The sequence below is a fragment of the Podarcis muralis genome, chromosome 8 (genome assembly GCF_964188315.1).
Source record: "Podarcis muralis chromosome 8, rPodMur119.hap1.1, whole genome shotgun sequence".
Lineage (NCBI taxonomy): Eukaryota > Metazoa > Chordata > Lepidosauria > Squamata > Lacertidae > Podarcis > Podarcis muralis.
Window position 1 is genome coordinate 33,293,953 of NC_135662.1, and position 14,687 is coordinate 33,308,639.

General features: G+C 42.3%; 1 protein-coding gene across 2 annotated transcripts; it reads left to right on the top strand.

Moving 5' to 3' along the window:
* The first annotated feature begins 2,666 nt into the window (after positions 1 to 2,666).
* Positions 2,667 to 13,357, top strand: LACTB2 (lactamase beta 2). Of its 2 annotated transcripts, none has more exons than XM_028736741.2 (7): positions 2,667 to 2,834; positions 4,339 to 4,499; positions 6,518 to 6,644; positions 7,094 to 7,272; positions 8,945 to 9,093; positions 11,743 to 11,824; positions 13,115 to 13,357. In XM_028736741.2, exons 1-7 carry the CDS (start codon positions 2,713 to 2,715, stop codon positions 13,156 to 13,158), a joined length of 864 nt encoding a protein of 287 aa, XP_028592574.2. In that variant the 5' UTR covers positions 2,667 to 2,712; the 3' UTR covers positions 13,159 to 13,357. The 2 variants fall into 2 exon arrangements, with proteins under 2 accessions (XP_028592574.2, XP_028592573.2); XM_028736740.2 differs by having other exon boundaries at positions 2,669 to 2,834; positions 4,336 to 4,499.
* The last annotated feature ends 1,330 nt before the right edge of the window (positions 13,358 to 14,687 follow it).

Here is a 14,687-nt window from a genome sequence, read left to right on the forward strand (position 1 = left end):
CCTCGCTCTGTCCCTTCCCCCACCTCCCGCAAAAGCCAGGGATAGCCGCGCGAAGCCTCCCCAGGGCAGCGGGATGAAGGCTCCCCGCTGCCCTGCGGAGGCTTCCTGGGCTACCCCAGAGCTGCTCGACCCAAAGAGCAGGTCGGGGAGCAGTGGAAAGGCTGCACACAGCCTTTCCGCTGCTCCCCGAGCTTGTGGGGCTGGTGGTGGGGGAAGGCCGAGAACAATTGTGATTTCCAGTTAGCCTGTGCTAATTTCTAGTCATGTGATTGAACAATAAGGGGATTATATGAAGGCTGCTGGCATGCACAATCGTCAACCTGGTCCAGATCATTGCATGCCTCCATCAAGTCCTTGGAAAGCAATGCTCAACAACTCAGCAGTGGCATTCCAAAAGCTTATTCAAGCTAAGTTCACACCTGCCATCAGCATGTACACAAGTGCTTCAGTCCATGTCTGTGTATACACCATTCAGAGCACATTCAGAGAACATGTCTCTCCCCACTCAAAGAATCCTGGAAGCTGTAATTTGTTACTGATGCTGGGAACTGGAGCTCTGTGAGAGCAGCAAGCTCCAGCTCCTAGGATTCTTCGGGGGAAGCCATTTGCTTTAAATGTATAGTGTACACACAGCCAAAGCAGAAGTTAGCATAGGCTGCCTGAAAATCATAAAGTGAGAGGGTAATGGAAGGAAGGCAACCCTTATTCAGGAGACAGAATCTTCCTGCCTTCTCATATCTAATCTTGTATCGGCTCATGAACCTGCCTGGACTTTAAGATCAGCAGCAGACGGTTTGTTCTCTGTTCCACCCACTCAGATAAATCTACACTAGAGACAAGGCTTTGTCAGTGGTGACAGCCTGAATACATCATTCCCTGTTAGTGAAGATAATGGGGCTACTCTCGATGTTGGCCGGTAGCATTATTCATTACTTTTGTCAATGGCAGCAAGCAGCTCACCACATGCACTTTGTGTTGCTTTCTTTATAACAGCTAAATGGGTTTTCTTCATTGTTGCTATCTGACTTGGGCCCCTAAGAGGTTGTTTGTTGGCTGGCTGGCTGGCTGGCTGGCTAGTTGGTTTGTTTATTACATTTATAGTCCATGTTATGTACTGAAGTTCTCACCCTGGGCCAGCAGGGGGATACTGTAGTTTTCACTCAGGTCCACATAGGCAAATAAGGGATTGAAAGTGACGTTCAGTGATTGGATAGTTACAGAAAGTGGTTACTGTTGCGTTGTAGTGGAGCTCTATATAAGCAAGCTGGCTGAACCTTTCTGTTCAGTTCTTTTCTGGCCTGTGAATAAACAAGAGCTGTTTGAAGAATTGCTGTGTCATCTGATATGTTCACCCACAACTTAACAGTCCACCTTTCTTCCGTTGTGGAAGATAAGGCAGCATAAATGTGGCTTCAGATGCTCACCCATCCAGACACTGACTGACCCTGCTGGGACTTGTTTAGTCTTATTTTGTCGGTGTCATCAAGAGCAGCTTCGGTTCACAAAACAAAATGTGTGGCCTTTTCCAGCGTCTCATTAGTGAAATACATTTCTGTTAATATTAAAGCAGCTTTCAACCCTTTCCTAAGCATTCGTTGTTAGCAAAGTCCGTTGTTCACTCTGGAAAAGTTAATTTGTTCCTAGATTCAGAAACATTCCCAGGGCAAAACCTACAATCTACAACAATGGAAAAACAACGAGTCTTAAGTCTTTGAGGTGCCACCAGACTCCTTGCTGTTTTGCTACAGCTAAATCTCCAGAAATTAATTCTGGAGTAATTTAAGCGTAATCGTATTTTTCCTTGCTTTCCCGGTTCAGTGGAGCAGCGTTATGTATTGCTCTTGGGAGATGAGAGGGGAGGAAGAGAGGCACATTTAAGGAAATGGGCAAAAATAAATTTAAAAATACCCACGCTAACTGCACGCAGTTAAATTCAGTGCGTTACTTAGAATGCCCCGTTCTGTCAAGCGTGTGACTGTAAACAAACCCTGCTGGGAGAAGCGGTTTGTGCCGGGACTCGAGTTCTAGACTCACACGGAGTGGCCAGCTTCCGGGTTAGTTTTCGACGCCATTTTTGTTCACCGTCAGAGCTGAAGTGACAGAAAAATTAGGATTTTAGCGGTACCTGTCATCATCTCCCTTCCCTCCTCCCCCTCACGAATGAAAACAACAAAGAAGATAGGATTCGTGCTCCAACTTAGGTCTTCTTATTCCGCGCGGGACGTTGCTCGCCTGATCTTTCCTGCGCTCTGAGAAGAATTTTGTGTCAGCGACTTTTGGATGGGAAATCCAAACCAGCCCCACTTCTAACCTACAATATATGCTGCCCTACACTGCAGGGGCTGTTAAAAGCCGCTTTATCTCCGCCACATCTCCCCGTTCTCCAAGTATATGGCGATATTAGCTGCAATCTCTAAAACGCTCAAACGCTTTGGGAGGAAAACAAGGCTCGTAAGAAAGCCTGCGTTTTGAAAGTGCATGAACATGCAGCTGCTTTTTCTTTCTTTCTGGGCGTTACACACACACACACACCCATCACATCTACCCTAAAACCCAGGGGTTTCTTATAAGCTCTCACTCCTGCCCAGGGAGGCGGGTGGGAAGTAGTGTCGGAGGTAACCAGGAAGCTGTTTCTTTAGCTGTAGCACCTCTGCAGAATTCCTATCTCTACGTTTCGGCCGCTCAGCAGCTGGAAGAAGCCCCGCCGCGAAGATGGTGTCTGTGCTGCCGCGGGTGGAGAGGCTGTCGTCGCGGGTGGTCCGCGTGCTGGGCTGCAACCCGGGGCCGATGACCTTGCAGGGCACCAACACCTACCTGGTAGGGACCGGCCCCAGGTACGTAGCAGCCCCCGCCGGCCTCCCCAGGAGGGACCAGCGGAAGAGAGTGGCTTATAGTTCCCTTTTACCCTGGTGCTAAAGTAGCGATTTGGAGCTGGCTTCGGATAACTGTTTCATGGGCAGGGCTTCCTTTGCCCGTAATAGCTGCATAGGCAGGCAGAAATTCAACAGGTGGGGATTCTTCCTCACCAGAGTAGGCATGTGTGTATCTATACATATACATGTGTGTTTGTGTGAGTGCATAAGGTAAAAAGGTAAAGGACCCCATGACGATTAAGTCCAGTCAAAGGCAACTATGGGGTGCAGCGCTCATCTCTCTTCAGACCGAGGGAGCTGACGTTTGTCCACATACAGCTTTCCGGGTCGTGTGGCCAGCATGACTAAACTGCTTCTGGCGCAACGGAATACCATGAAGGAAACTGCACAGAAACACAGTTTACCTTCCCACTGCAGCGGTACCTATTTATCTACTTGCACTGACGTGCTTTTGAACTGCTAAGTTGGCAGGAGCTGAGACAGAGCAATGGGGTGAGCGGGAAGTCGAACTGCCAACCTTCAGATCAGCAAGCCCAAGACGCTCAGTGGTTTACACCACAGCGCCACCCGCGCATACATACCTTTGTGGGCGCATACACACACAGACACATTTATGTAGTGAGCCCATGTTACACGAGTTCAGTTGGTACAGCGCATGCACTGCCTGCAGAAGGTTCAAGGTTCAAACCTCAGGCATTTCCAGGTAGGATTAGGAAAGATCCACAATGAGATCTCTGCTGCTGCTGCCAGTCAGTGAATACTGACAGGCATCATTTTATTTGTATGCTGCCTTTCCACAGTTCAAACCATTATCAAGGTGGTGGCTTTCAACATGAGAAGAATGCATAACTGCAACATAACAAAAGTGGTCATAAACAAACAAAACATTAAAAAATATTCCACCAAACTGAAGAGTTTCCACATAAACCAGGACAAGATCTAAAATAAAGATACTGTACCAAAAAAACCAGTAACAGTGCTGTGTGTGTGTGCACACATAGTACACACCCCGCAACAAAAAACCCCAAATAACATTGCAGCCCAAGAGTCTGGTCAGCAGCCTCATCTTTGGTAGCTGGAATCAGTCTAGGCCCTGCCTTCCCAGGCCAGGTAAGAAAAGGCCTACAGGGCAAGGAGCAGGTATTTCAGGACTTGCAGCCAAGATGCGCTGAGGACTGAGATAAAGGGTGTCATTAGATGTAAAGCAGCTGCAGGTGTTGTGAAAAAGGCAGAAGACCTGCCAAGTGAGAAGAGGGAACCTTTCTTTATTTTTGAGAAATGATCCATCAGGATTCCCACTTGTGTAAGGATGCAGTGATGTTCTGGAGTAAGAAAATGTTGCTTTCCATGTCACAGACATTTTGTACTAGGATCCAACCTTACTTTTCTATTAATTGTGCTTTGACTTTTCCAGTTATGGTGTCTTTTTTGGGGGGGGGGTGCGATTCTGTCTTTAATACAGAAGGATCCTTATTGATACAGGAGAACCAGCTGTCCCTGAATATATTGGCTGTTTGAAACAAGCGTTCAACGAATTCAGCATCTCAATCCAGGAAATCTTAGTAACACACTGGCACGAAGATCACACAGGAGGCATAGCTGATATTTGTAAAAACTTTCCCACTAGTAAGCAGTTTCATTATTTTTGTTGTTGTCTAAAATGTCTGTATTCTGTTTTTTATACAAAATGTATCCAAGCTGTTTTCCAGTACTTTAATCTGACATTAAATACTGTTAAATAGCAGAAAGATAAAGTAGGAAGAACATTTGAAGGCTTGTATACCAGTGTCTAATAAAATTCTTGCTGGTAAACAGTGAATGCTGGCAACTAACTTCTACATAGTTGATTGTTTACTTCACAGGCTATAAGTAAAACCAGCAAGGTAACTGTTTTTGCATTATAAAGTACATTAGTCTGTGTAGCTATTTGTAATTGTTTTTTTAATACTGTCAAACCTCAGAACTCGAATGTAATCTGTTCCGGAAGACCGTTCGACTTCTGAAACGTTTGAGATCCAAGGTGCAGCTTCCGATTGGTTGCAATAGCTTCTTGCACTCAAACGGAAGCCACTTTGGACGTTCGAATTCCGAGGATTGTTTGAAAACCGGAACACTTACTTCCGGGTTTTTGGCATTCGGGCAATGGAGTCGTTCGAGTTCTGAGGTTTAACTGTATGTGTTTATTGTTAATGTTTTATTGTTAATTGTTTCAGTACATTTCATGGGAAACAGCTCATGAAGTGAAAACAAGACTGCTTTGCTATGCTTATAAAGTCAGGAAATTTAACTTGCGCATTTTAAATTGGCCAGACCTCTTGCAAAGCCATTTCTTTGCATGCTTACTCATAAAAACTGTTTCTCTTGTTAGCATCATAATGGTATAGAAAGTTGCCCTGGGCAACTAAGTGTGTGTGCGTCTACATCCTTTATCTGTCAACCCATCACTACCAAATGTATGCCATTCTTTTCAACCCAAATGTAAAGTGTATAGGGCAGCTTGTTGGCAGGGCATTGCTTGGTCGTTATGGCCGCCAAGTTGCCATTAGTTTTAACATTACCCCTAACCTGCAGAAGAAGAAGAAAAACTAAGAGACAGTGTGGGTGCATGGAAGGCAAGGGCCCTTCCAGATTGTGGAATTTTTCACAGGTGTCTTTTTGCAATATGTCATTGACAGAGTCATAGTGCATTAGTCCACACATAATTTCATTAGTAGTTCTTCCATGGTTCCCAAGCATTACTGCATTATTGCCATCTGTGGGGAACATTTGGGGTCTCTCCAGATGCTCTTTCTGTTGTGCATTCCTGATCTACGTTCATGATGGTACCAGTGTAATTGTATGCAATCCTGCTTTCAGTACTGTTTGCTTCTGCAAAAGTTCTGAGGTGGTCAAACTGCTTCATTTGGAATCGGTGTATGTCCTGCAGATTCCTGCCAAAATCCCATTCTAGTGTTTGTTGTGCTGTCGTGCAAGAGTGCCCCTACAGACAGCAATTATGTGTCGGGGAAGCATTGCAGAACAACTAGCAAATTGGAATGATGTGTGGCTGATCCAGTGTAAATCCATCACTGATGCACTATGACTGAGTCAATGACGTGTTACAGAATACACCTGCAAAAACCAGCCCCAGTCTGAAGAGGCCAGAGTGATATGAAAAGTTACAGGATTTCAGCAGGAAGCTACAGAACATGCACCATTGGGAGATGAAGCAGTCTGCCTTTCCATTAAAGAGAGCAAGAGTCTCCTAAACACACCGGACTCTGGGTTTTTGGCCCAAGCATCTAAACAAAAGCAGTCATGTTTCATACCTGGATCAGCCCATTGCCTTGTGCTAATGTTAGCCCAGGTCCTATGACTCATTTGCCTCTCCTCCCATAAGCATTTGCTGGGGCACACTTTATCCTTATTTCATTCCAGAATCTTTTCATTCATTTCTTAAGAGCAATTTATATGACATATATGTGTAAAACAATGTCAGCATGCACTTTTGGGAGCAATGTTACAACATGTAAAATAAAGTAATGCTGCTTTTTTATTTTTGTGTTTAAAAACTAAGATACTGTGATTTTTCAGGAAATTTTAAATAATGTGTGACTAAGCTGCTTCTAAAACATATTTAATGCCACATTTCTTTTGAAAACTAGCTTCTGAGTACTGCATAAGCAAACTTCCACGTAACCCACACTCTGAAGAAATAATAGGAGAAGGAAAGCAAAAGTATACATACCTTAGAGATGGAGATCTTTTAAAGACAGAGGGAGCTACTCTGAGGTAACTGATAACTTCTGCAGATTGACCCCTGTATGAAGATTTTCTCTTTCATGTGCAAGATTTTTAATATTGGCACAATTATGTATTTTATCATGGTATTATCTACTATATATTTTGGAAAGTTGTGTGTATCTGTGGGTTTGGATTGGACCCAAACCTGTCTGGGTCCTTGGATCTTCAGGAAGGCTGCTTTTCCAAGTCCCACAAACATCACAAGTGCCTTTAGCAGGAACACAAGCCTGTCTCTGTTAACTTCCAAAGACAAATGAAAATTCATGTTTAGATAGGCCTTTGCCTTATTCAAGTGGTTTTAACTCTACCACAGATTCTTACAGCTTCATATGTTTCATGCTTTTTATATGTATTTGCATTTGTTGTCGGATGCCTTGAGGGCTCTATTGTGGAAAGGTCAGGTATGAGTTTAATAATCTTTTTTTGTCAATCTGCAGGGTATTATATACCCCTGGACATACAGATGACCACATGGCTTTACATCTCCTAGAAGAAAATGCTATATTTTCTGGTGACTGCATTTTAGGAGAAGGAACAGCAGTGTTTGAAGACCTTTATGATTACATGAAATCGTTGGAAAAGCTACTAGAAGTGAAAGCTGACTTAATTTACCCTGGTTAGTTCCACATTTGACCTGAATTCATAACACATCACTTCTTGACCTCCTCTGGTACAGTTCTTATGACTAGAACTGCTGTTCAAAATCCCTAATGCCTTGCTCTTCATCGCCAGAGCCCTCTGATCCTTCTGTTGATTGTTGTCCTTTCATGGCAGGTTACAGCAAGCATAGAGAAGGTCTCCTGTGTCTCTTGAATCCTGTTTACAATGTGTTTTGTGATGCTTTAGCTTTCCTACTCATCATAAGCTGAAATTGCAGCCTGAACTTGCACTGCATTTGATTTTTTAAAAAGTCTTGTATGTTGCCAGTGCATCCTTGATTTATGGGCCTTATTGCAAATCATTTAGGGCAATATGCTGTGAAATAGTCCCATTAGCACAAGGGCTTCCGGCTGTGCATTCCCTCTCCTCTCATTCCCTAAATTTGTTCTGGGTTTCTCCCCAACACTCTTGGCAAATAGAAATCCTTGTGCTATCGGAACTACTTTGTTGGATAGCGCCCGTAGTTTCCTAGAATCTATTGAAAATTATCGAGAGGATACATAAAATATAACTGCCAAAATAGAGAAGGTGCATTGTGGTGCCATCTCTCTGTGAATCCTTGTTGAATGAAACATATGGACACAGACTGATTCGGTGTGTTCTGATAACTTTTTTGTTGGCTAACATCTACCATTGGAAACTCTGCAGTGCTCAAACTACTGATGACAAAATGTCATACTGAACGAAAGAAGAGCCTCCTGGATCAGGCCAAGCATCCTGTTCTCTTAGTGGCCAACCAGATGCCTGATACCTTCAGCTGTCTGGAGAGCTCCTGATCTCTGCAACTACTTTGTCCTTTTCCTTTGATGCCCCTTATGACTAGAACTGCCTCCCAGAATACATTTGTGCAATCACTTCCCTTAAGTCCCTCCTTGAGATTCACCTGTTGCAGGAAGCCTCACACTAGATAACTAAGCCTAAATATGTGCAATTTAAGTAATCACATACTATTCCTCAACCTACTGATACCTCTGCTACCCCCTCGCTTCTTCTGTTGTCTCTCAGTGTCTATTTTAGTTTATAAGTCTAAAGGAATTGGCTATACCTGTTCTTTGCAAATTGCCACATACATAGATAGCACATGACCATTTCCTAGGGTAGGTGTGTACTAATGGTCTGAGTTGTGAAAAGTCCTTTGGCCACTAGAGGGCCAACATTTTCCTTCACATTTGACCTAACAATTCAGAGTTCAGGGCTTAAAAGTGACTATAGAAGAGATGTTAAAGATATGGGGTGGTATCTGATGAACTCGGAAGCGGGCCTGTTGAGATCAATAGACATGGTTTCAATGAGTCTCCTCTGAGTATGTGTTTGTCTGATGACACCCTACACTGGAAATCATAGTAATATTAACGTAAAGGCTTTGCTCTTAAACTGTTTTGTTTTTGTTTTTTTGTTTCAAAATTTTAGTGTTGTGATCTAATGCAACTGCTAGGGTGAGAAAGTAATAATACCTCTAATCTTATTGGTGCAGACACCAGCAAAATCAGAAGATACTGGAACCATACGTGACAGCTATACCACTTGCTTTGAACATCATAATAACAAATACTGCAGCAGAAGTAGAGATTGTAAACATGTATCGTTGTTGTAGTTTTTCTATATTAACCACTTTTTCCCCCTTACAGGACATGGCCCAGTAATAAAAGGGGCAAGAGCTAAAATTCAAGAGTACATTTCTCACCGAAATGCACGGGAACAGCAAATCCTCAATGTCTTGAAAGAGAATGCTGAGAAATCTCTTACAACAGCGGAACTTGTGAAAATTGTATACAAGGTAGCTGTCTAGCTGACTCTTACTTTTGAATTAGGAATAAGATGTTTAATTTCCCTAGTAGAAGCAGTCACAATAAAATGAATGGTTCACTAACATCGTAGTTTCTATGACAAGGAAAAAGTGACTGTGTATGTGTTCACTGTAGCAAGGCAAATTGGAAGCTGTCCTGTATCTAAACTTTCCTGGTTTTGTTGGGACATTAAGAATTTCAGTAATTTCCTTTTTTCCCCCAGAACTAAAATTATTTTGGCAGACCCTCTTCAGGAAAAGCAGGTCTTCAAACTCTTGCATTTTAAACATACAAAATGCTAAACGATAAAGAACATGTCACATATGCAAAGGCATATAAGATGCAGCATGGAAATGCAATTTGTACAATGCTGGTATTACAGTTATGTGATCAAGGCTTCCTAAGCTGATACACCAGCAAAAATATTAGGGACACAGAAGCTGCCTCATCTCTAGCTCAGATTGTTGGTCCATCTAGCTCAGGGTTGTCTACAGGGAGCAACAATGGTATTCCAGACCTTCAGGCAAGGTTTTTTCTCAGTCCTAACTAGAGATGCCAGGGGTTGAACCTGGACTTTCCACATACAAAGCATATGAACTAGGACCCTTTATTTATTTACTTACAGTGGTACCTTGGGTTACATACGCTTCAGGTTACATACGCTTCAGGTTACAGACTCCACTAACCCAGAAATAGTACCTCGGGTTAAGAACTTTGCTTCAGGATGAGAACAGAAATTGTGCTCCGGCAGCGCAGCAGCAGCAGGAGGCCCCATTAGCTAAAGTGGTGCTTCAGGTTAAGAACAGTTTCAGGTTAAGTACAGACCTCTGGAACGAATTAAGTACTTAACCCGAGGTACCACTGTACTTACTTACTTACTTACTTACTTACCACCCTATACCTGGAGGTCTCAGGGCAGTTCACAAAACAAAATCAAAATATAAAACCACAATATATATATATAATCAAAATAAAAACAACAACCCAACAACACAGTATCAAGCAATCCATAGTCTGTTGTCCACTACCAGTTGGCCAGGGGAAAAAAGCAGAAGCTCAGTGGTGTTTTTTATATAACTATAATTATGGGAAGAATACATTTGCACAGTTCTCTTTCTCTCTCTTTCTCTTTCTCTTTCTCTTTCTCTTTCTCTTTCTCACACACAGACTGCTTGAGGACAGTAACATTAACATGATGAAGGCGCTCATGTCCTTAATACTATGAACACACACAAGTCTGTAAAATAAAATAATAATAATACATGTGATTACCAGATATTGCGGGGGAAGCTGGAGTATAAATTTAATGACAATAGCCCAAATCCAAATAATGGTGTAATTTATTCTGTGAGTCCAAGGGGGCTTCAGGTTTGTGTTTGGTTCTTTATATCTGTCCATCTCCCCAGTGCTGGATCGCTTACTACTTCTGAACCTGAGGGAAATATTTAAATAGCAGTTTGTGATCTGGTGTGGAGAGAAATTATTTGGAGAAAAGATGTCTGATTTGGCCACAGTGACACATGCCTTAGCTATATCCTGTTTGGATTACTGTTAATGTGCTCTTCGTGGGGCTGGCTTTGAAAAGTGCTCAGAACTTCAATGGAGTCAAAGAGCTGCAGCCAGATTGTTGACTGGGGCTGGTTATAGGCAGCATATGACTCCCTTGTTACAACAGCTTCACTGGCTACTGGTCTGTTTCCAGGCACAATTCAAAACACTGGAAATGACCTATAAAGCCTTACACGGCTTAGGTCCAAGCTATCTGAAAGACCGTATTCTCTCATCCAAACGGACAACGACCAGTCCTGACAAAACCTGCCTAGGTTTTGAGACATTACAGGGAGGCCCATCTCTTGGTCTTACCACCCTCACATTTGGTAGGGATATAAGAAATGGCCTACTCGGTGGCTGCTCCCAGACTTTGGAACTCCCTCCCTAAAGCAGCTAGACTGGCTCCCTCCTTGCTGTCCTTGTTGGCAGGTGAAGTATTTCTTGTCCCAACAGGCCTTTGGGAATTGACTGCTTTTAATCAAAGGGCTGTTGTCGTGCTGTTTTTATTAATTTATTTGTATGTTTTAAACATATTTTATATTTGTATATAGTTTTAATTCTATTGTATTTTAATGTTAATTATAGATTTTTCCTGTTTTTTTAGCAGTTCTCCCCCCCCCCCCCTGTAAGCTGCCTTGAGTCTTGTCAGGGAAAAAGGCGTAGTATGAATATATATTAAATAATAATAATAAATGTCAAAAATTACATTGGGCTAATACAAGCTTCTCGTGTGAGCATAAGTAGTTCTTTATTTCCCTGCCAATAAATATATGAATAGGTACTGCAATCATACCACTTTTTTCCTTTTTCTGTTTGTCAAGAGTGCTTTAATTAGTTCAACGTTTGGCTCTGTTCTGTTCTTTAACTTGGCATTAGTGTGCTTGTGTGACTTTTTAAAATCCTGACTGAAATGAAATTACCAAGATGCCATTTTAACAGTGTTGCCATTTAACAGTTCAACCTTATACATCTCAACTCAGAAAGAAGACTCTTCTTTTTTTTATCCCAGTTGAACTTCCTTACAGATAGTGTGTATAAGACAGCTTCCTAAATGTGTGATTCATGTGTTTTTAATTATTTTTCTCTAGGACACACCTGAACACTTGCATAGGGCTGCAGAGATTAACCTCGGCCATCACTTGAAGAAACTAGAAAAAGAAGGGAAAGTGTGTAAGTGACTTTGTCTTTAACACACATCTGTTGTATTCCAGCAGCATGTTTATGATCCAGTTTTCCAGAATTTTTCTGTGTCTAAGCCAGGGGTGGGCAGAAGGTAGATCTGGAATGTACTATTGGATGCTTGTACAGTGGTACCTCAGGTTGCAGACGCTTCAGGTTACATGCGCTTCAGGTTACAGACTCCACTAACCCAGAAATAATACCTCGAGTTAAGAACTTTGCTTCAGGATGAGAACAGAAATCGTGCTCTTGCGGCGCAGCAGCAGCGGGAGACCACATCAGCTAAAGTGGTGCTTCATGTTAAGAACAGTTTCAGGTTAAGAACGGACCTCTGGAACGAATTAAGTACGTAATCAGAGGTACCACTGTATACTATAGCTGTGCATCATTCTAATAAGGTGTTTTTAATGCAACAATTCTTTGTTCCCAAATTTTTATTTTTATTTTTGCTTGAATTCAGAGGCCCAGATCTGCACCTTTTTAATAGATCTGCACTGTAGACACAAACAAACATTTTATTTATTTAAATCAGGGGTGGCTAACCATATTCAGCCGAAGTGTTACATACTGTCAGTCACCTTCCTGAGGGTCATATGTCGGTAGTGGGTGTGGTCAGTGCACACACTCCACCCGTACAGATGGCACAAGCACACTTCCCCACTCCCCAGCATTCACACGCATCCTGACCACACATGCTGGCACACAGCACTCTGTTTCAAACACACACACACACACACAGTCTTAAGCAAAAATGCAGCACTGTTCCTCTCTCAAGTGAGGAAAAGGCTGCTTACAAAAGCATCTCACCCCAGCAGTGGAAGGGGGAAATGCTGCCTTTACTTTTTCATCTCCGCTGCCTTCATTGGCATCTCAGTCCTAGGTTATGGGCATACTGCATCAAAACAAAGCCCAAGAGAATTCACTGGATCATAAATAATTATAGAACATCTCTGAACTGTAAATGTTAAGCTTCCTGCTATTTAGAAAAACAGCATTTTGGAACTTTAATAGAGGATAACTTGTCAAAATACTTAAATGCCTCACTCTGATATTCAAATAGATATGATGGGCTTTAAAAAATATATTCAGATTCCTGTGGTTTTTTTAATATTCATATTCCCAAATTGCTAATCTTTGGAAGATGCAATATACTAACAGAAAACATTTGAGATTAAAGTTGTGCTTGTAAATCACTTTCTGCTTAATGTCTTGCATCAAAAAACTTTAAATGGTAATGTTTTCAGATACCAGCTTATTTAATATTTTCTTCTTCTTTTGCAGCAAATGAAAATTCTCCCAGCTTCAGATGGAAAAGCAGTTTATAGATAAAACACTAAAGTAAGTGTGAGGCTGATGTTCTTGTGCCCTCTCACTAAAGAAGCACCAAATTGTCAACACAGTATTCTTTTTTCAAAAGATATTTTGAGTACTTCAGCATAGCAAGAGTAAATTCATAAAATTTGGCCAAGTTACTTAATTCTGTTTTTCAGCAAAATGAATAAAGTGCAATTATTCACATACAAATTACTCTGTGTTGTCTTAACTAGAATTTCTTAATTATACAGGCCTTCCTGTCTAAATAATGGCATGTCTACAGTCTTATTTTGTAAAATAGCAGAACTATTTTAAATTATTTTTATTTGTGGTGATTTTTTCTTTTAAAAATTGTTGCACATCTCTTCGATTGAGGTAATAAATTATTTAAATAAATATTGAAGCATGCCACTCAGAAAAAAATGTTAAGCACTTTTTTGGGGGAGGGGGCAAGAAAACGCTGAATACTAGACAGGGCATTTTGACACCTGAGACGAAGCTGAAGGTGGGTGCCAAAGTGGGGTGTGAAGATATGCAACAGGAAGAAGGGTAGGTGGAGACCAGCAGTGCTTCCTGTTCACCAAGAAACTGCTGTAGAGTCAGCATTGTGGGGGTTGCCAAGGAGGTGGCAAATCTGGCCTCTAAGAAGCATGTTGCAGCTGTTGCTACTACTGTGGCAGAGGCAGTGGACAGTGCAGTCCTTGGAGGCCAGATCTGCTGGCTCTGTGGATCCTGCTGCTTGAGAGGGCTGCCTCACAGATGGGCTGGCCCTGAAACTAGGGTTGTACAAAGATGTATAAAAGCTAGCAGGTAACATAGTGGTAATAGTTCCGCATTATTTCAAACTCGGTTGAATACATGTAATGCTGGTTTGGGGAAAGCTTGCTGGGGACTAGTCCAGGTGTGCAAGCTTCATATCAGCCATGTGAAGTGATGGAGAGGGTGCAGGTGAGTTGGAACACCTGCTTTTGTACACAGGAGGAATTGGATGCACTGAGCAGCTTGTCTGTTCTGGATATGCCACTGGAGGTAAACAAGCCATAAGTTTCTGAGCCGTAAAATCTTAAGGGAAAGTAAATGGGGCGCAGCCATGTAGAGAGTCAAAATCTAGATATCTCTGCAGGGTTTCAGACTGGAGACTTTCCCAGAGACTGAACTTGGACCTTGTGCATTCAAAACCTAGTGTTCCCTTACTGAGTGACGACCCTGCCTTGCCGGATTCAGTTGAGATATAGAAATTTGGGATACAGAAACCCACACATTTGTACTTAAGAAGCAGAACGGACAGATCTAAAAAGGGCACAAAGTCCGTCTTCTCTCTCTCTCTCTCTCTCTCTCTCTCTCTCACACACACACACACACACACACACATACACACACACACATATAGTTCTCGAGGGCTGCTGCAGACAACCTGTGCTCTTTCAGTAACAGGTAACCCAAGCAACTCCTTAGCTCATGCTCACCTTTCTCACATGCGACCTCAGACTTTTATCACCATAGACTTTTCTTCACTCTTTTCCCCCCTTCGTACATCTAG

What these genes read in the sequence shown, in the direction of transcription:
- LACTB2 (XM_028736740.2), top strand. Translation starts at nt 2,713, where the DNA reads ATGGTGTCTGTGCTGCCGCGGGTGGAGAGGCTGTCGTCGCGGGTGGTC. An exon ending in CTGGTAGGGACCGGCCCCAG is followed by an intron (nt 2,835 to 4,335) that starts GTACGTAGCAGC and finishes TCTTTAATACAG; the next exon opens with AAGGATCCTTATTGATACAG. An exon ending in TTGTGAAAATTGTATACAAG is followed by an intron (nt 9,094 to 11,742) that starts GTAGCTGTCTAG and finishes ATTTTTCTCTAG; the next exon opens with GACACACCTGAACACTTGCA.